Source organism: Nicotiana tomentosiformis, chromosome 11 (assembly GCF_000390325.3).
Source record: "Nicotiana tomentosiformis chromosome 11, ASM39032v3, whole genome shotgun sequence".
Taxonomy (NCBI): domain Eukaryota; kingdom Viridiplantae; phylum Streptophyta; class Magnoliopsida; order Solanales; family Solanaceae; genus Nicotiana; species Nicotiana tomentosiformis.
Window position 1 is genome coordinate 15,293,667 of NC_090822.1, and position 4,690 is coordinate 15,298,356.

The 4,690-nt window shown below is 42.6% G+C and overlaps 1 protein-coding gene across 1 annotated transcript; it reads left to right on the forward strand.

Annotated features, from left to right (window-relative positions):
* Positions 1-426: 426 nt before the first annotated feature.
* LOC138901074 (uncharacterized) lies at positions 427-972 on the forward strand. The gene has a single exon (XM_070188803.1). It carries the CDS (start codon positions 427-429, stop codon positions 970-972), a length of 546 nt encoding a protein of 181 aa, XP_070044904.1.
* Positions 973-4,690: the final 3,718 nt, after the last annotated feature.

Below are 4,690 nucleotides of genomic sequence, written 5' to 3' on the forward strand. Positions count from 1 at the left end.
AATTTCCTATTTATTATGTAAGTCGAACCTTAGGAGAAGCAAAAACTAGATATCCACAATTAGAGAAATTGGCACTTGCACTAATAAGCGCCTCTAGAAAGTTAAGACCATACTTTCAATGTCACCCCATATGCGTATTAACCACTTACCCACTTCGTAATATTTTTCACAAGCCCGAACTATCGAGATGATTGGCCAAATGGGTCATCGAACTCAGTGGGTAGGATATCGAATATCAACCCCGAATGGCCATCTAATCCCAAATTTAAGCGGACTTCGTGGCCGATTTCACGCCAACTCTCGTACCTGAAGTTAAAAAGGAAGTTTCGTTAAAATCGGGTACACCATCGGGGGTATGGACCCTCTTCACACACGGTGCTATGAATGTAAAGGGGGTACGGGCTAGGCATCATTTTGAAACCATCCATGGGTAGCACTATTAGGCAATCTATCAAAACATCTAGGTTGACTAATAATGAGGCCGAGTACGAGGCCATAATTACAGGTCTTGAGCTAGCTAAAAGCTTGGGAGCAGAAGTCATTGAAGCCAAGTGTGACTCTTTACTGGTGGTGAACCAAGTAAACAAAACCTTCAAAGTTCGAGAGGATAGGATGCAAAGTTATTTGGACAAACTGCAGGTAACTTTGCACCGTTTCAAGGAATGGACCTTACAGCATGTACCTCGAGAACAAAACAGTGAGGTCTATGCACTTGCAAATTTGGGGTCATCGGTCGAGGAAGATAAGATCAGCTCGGAGACTGTCGTTCAACTCTCAAAATCCGTAATCGAAGAAGGTCATGCTGAGATAAACTCTACAAGATTAACCTGGGATTGGAGGAATAAATATATTGAATACCTAAAGAATAGAAAGCTCCCATCGGACCCTAAAGAGTCGAGGGCCGTACAAACCAAAGATGCTCGATTCGCATTGGCTGAAGATGGAACATTATACAGAAGGACATTATGTTGACCACTACAGTATGTTTATGACTAGGAAACTGTTACACCCTATATTTTCGTATGTAAAAATGCGTCGTAAGCAAACTAATGTAGGACAAAAAAATGAGATAATATTTAAAAGTATATAAAGTAAGTTAATCATGTTACCTCTGAGGTTACAAATATTGAAGATCATGAACAACAAGTACAAAGAGGGTTGGACAGTTCAGAAGCTAAAGCAATTAAATAAAACAATGTTTCATCGAAAGTCGACAAGTTGGGAATGTTATAACATGTACCTTTGGGGTGAGACTAGGGTGATTAACATGATAAAGAGATTATGTTATGATTTATATTAGTCGTATTACATCCGTGTGTTATGTTTTTAAGTCAAGCGAGTTGTGGAACAAAAGTCGATGAAAGTCATCACAAGTTACATTCATAAGTTTTACTGAAACTTTGGGTCACATGTAACTGCAATTTTCTCCCAATATACTTAGAGTTATGGTGTGTTCCACACATCAAATTAAAGATCTATGAGTCTATTTTCCAACGCATTAAACCATTTGTCAATACGACATCGGAGTAGAGAGATATGTGCATTTTTGTGATACTGCGCAAGCTGCTAGGTGACAAGTAGGTGTGTCACCTACTTGCTTAAATGAAAGCCCAAAAATGGGCCATTTCGGGTCGTCCAAAGAGGCCTTTTAAGGGCCTATTTTCTTCATATATTAGACTTAAAATAGAGCATAATAACCAGACATAAGCTCTGCAAAGAATCCTCCCAAAAATTTCCCACAAACCCTAATTGATTTTCTCTCCCTTTCAAGTTCCAATTGGAGGTAAAACTTAGAGTTTGAAGAACCAAGATAGGAGCTGAGTTATCCAACAAATAAGGTGAGTTTACTGCTATCTTTCATCCATTTTTTCTTCTGTAAATTCATGGTAAGTCGTTCTATACTTGTAAGAACTCACGGGATGGTGATCGAAAGCCATGAGTTCGAGTTATTCACTTGTAGCGGGCTGTTTTGTGGACTGTTTTGTGTTGCTGTTGGGCTGCGTGTTTTATTAATATTTTGTGGAGTTTTGGAGGAGGAAGGGGGTTTATAAACACCATATAAATGTAGGGTGGTTGGCTGGTCGTTCGTCATAATATTTTCGGGTCGTTTGACACTACTACGGTGGTCGTTTTGTGTACGAAGAGATTGGGGTGTGTTGGGCTGTTTTGTAGTATTTGATGGTGTATATAGGGCTGGAAAATGATGTATATATGTTGTTATTGTTCTGTCCTTGTATTGTTGGTGTTATCTTGAAGTTGGAGGAAGGGCATATTATAGGGGAGATGCTGCCCGTTTTAATACAAAATAGGTTTGTCGTTCGTTGTGCGATAGTTGTACCTTTCGTAACTTAACGATAGTATTATTATCATTCTTGTAGATTAAGGTGCGAAGAGGTGAGTTCAACTTGGTGATTGAAAAGATTGTGATAAGGTATGTTAAGGCTAAGCCTTCCTTCATTTTGGCATGATCTCGTAGCTACATGTGTTAGTAATGAGACAAAAAGAGAAGTTCATATTCATGAATTTATTCACACTATTCTAGTCTCATAAGTTACAATATTATTCCTTATCGAGACTCTATATTCAATTTTAGTATTGTCTTCTTTCAGTCAAGAGAGCAGCAAGCCTATATATACAGTATTACAGTATTTTCATTACCATCGAGCTATAATCGATGGGCAGGCCCCTATTGGGCAACCTCTGATCAGATGGAAAGTTATATACCGAGCCTACTATGGCCGAGCGCCTATGAGCGAGCCCAGCATGGTCGAGATACATAGCCTAGTATGGCCGAGCGCCTATAAGCGAGCCTACTATGGCAGAGCAGTTATATATACTGAGCCTTATAAGGCCGTACAATTATTTTACTTACTATATTGAAGGAGTTGAGTCAGTATCAGCAGGTAAGTATATCTCCAGATCATCTTTGACTCCCAGTTAATTTCAGTTATCATATTATCAGTTCAGTTTCAGATTTCAGTTATTTTATTGCCTTACATACTCGGTACATTATTTCGTACTGACGTCCCTTTTTTGGGGGCGCTGCATTTCATGCGTGCAGGTTCAGACAGACAGACGGGTAGACCTCCTCAGTAGGTGTTTTCCGAGTTCCGCCTGATCGGTAAGCTCCACGTCTTTCGGAGTTGCCAGGACTAGAGTTTTGTGTACATCTTATGTATATCTGTATATATGTTATGGGTAGGTCGGGGCCCTGTTCCGATCACAGTACATCTATCAGTAGAGGCTTGTAGGCATATCCTGTTGGTTAGTGCATTATGTTGGGTTTGTATAAATTGGTGGTTTGTCAGCTGTAGTAGCTATGACGGCCTTGTCGGCCTAGCTTTATATTGATATTTAGTTAGTGCTAGTTTCCATTCAGTTTTATATTTTGCTTCGCAAATTGTCTTGCAAGGTGGCCCCATGGCCAAAGTATGACATTATGTGTTCAGAGTCCCTTAGTCGCAATTTGGTACGCCAGGTTAGGTGAGGCACGGGGTGCTTGTCTCGCTCCTAGGTTCGGGGCGTGACAAACTTGGTATCAGAGCAGTTCTGTCCTAGGGAGTCTACAAGCCGTGTCTAGTAGGGTCTTGTTTATAGATGTGTTGTGCACCACATTATATAAGCAAGGAACTACAGGGCATTTAGGAGTTGGTTACACTTCTTTGAAATCTAAATCGTGCTATAGAACTGAGTTATAGGAAATTTGAATTAAACTTATGTGTTGGTGTTTGCATGCACAGATGACGGTGACTAGGAAGACTACGGCTAGCCAGAGGAGAGATACAGTAGTAGGTGAGGGGACCAACAGGGTACCCCCAGTAGATGGGGCCCAGTCTGAGGCTCAAGGGGAGACCCCTACTCAGCCATTACCGGCTCCTCCACCAACTACGGAGATTCCTAGGGAAACCGCACATCCAGTTCCCCCTCCACTTCCATCAGATCAGGACTTAAGGAGTGCGGTGCATTTGTTGACACAGTTGGTAGCTACCCAGCAACATGCTAGGGCATCAGCTAGTGCAGGAACTTCTGAGGGGTCTGGGAGTTCAAGGGTCCGAGAGTTTATTGCTTTGAGTCCCCCAGAGTTCACGGGGACAGATCAGAGGGAGGACCCGCAGGATTTCATAGATCAGCTTCACAGGATCTTTCGTGTTATGCATGCCACGGAGAAAGAGGCAGTTGAGCTAGCAGCTTTTCGACTCCGAGATATAGCCATCCTTTGGTATGAGGGATGGGAGAGGTCCAGGGGACGTGATACACCTCCAGCTATTTGGGAGAATTTTTCAGATGCTTTCCTTGACCAGTACTTACCGCGGGAGATCCGACAGGCTCGAGTCGATCAGTTTCTAGCCCTCAAGCAGGGTAATATGAGTGTTCGAGAGTATAGTCTCCGTTTTGACTCATTGGCCAGATATGCACCATCCATAGTTTCTACTATGCGGGACAGGATTCACAGGTTTATAGCAGGGTTAGCCCCAGAGTTAACCGAGGCATGTGCCACCGCTGCATTGCAGGATAGTATGGATATCTCCCGGATTCAGGCATTCGCCCAGAATATAGAAAGGGGTAGGCGTCGGCAGCAGGGTACAGAGAGGGCTGAGCAAGGGCAACATAAGAGGATGAGATTTCCCAGGTCTCAGGAGCAATCTCAGGGTAGTTATAGGACCCAGTACTTCGGACGGCCACCTAGGCC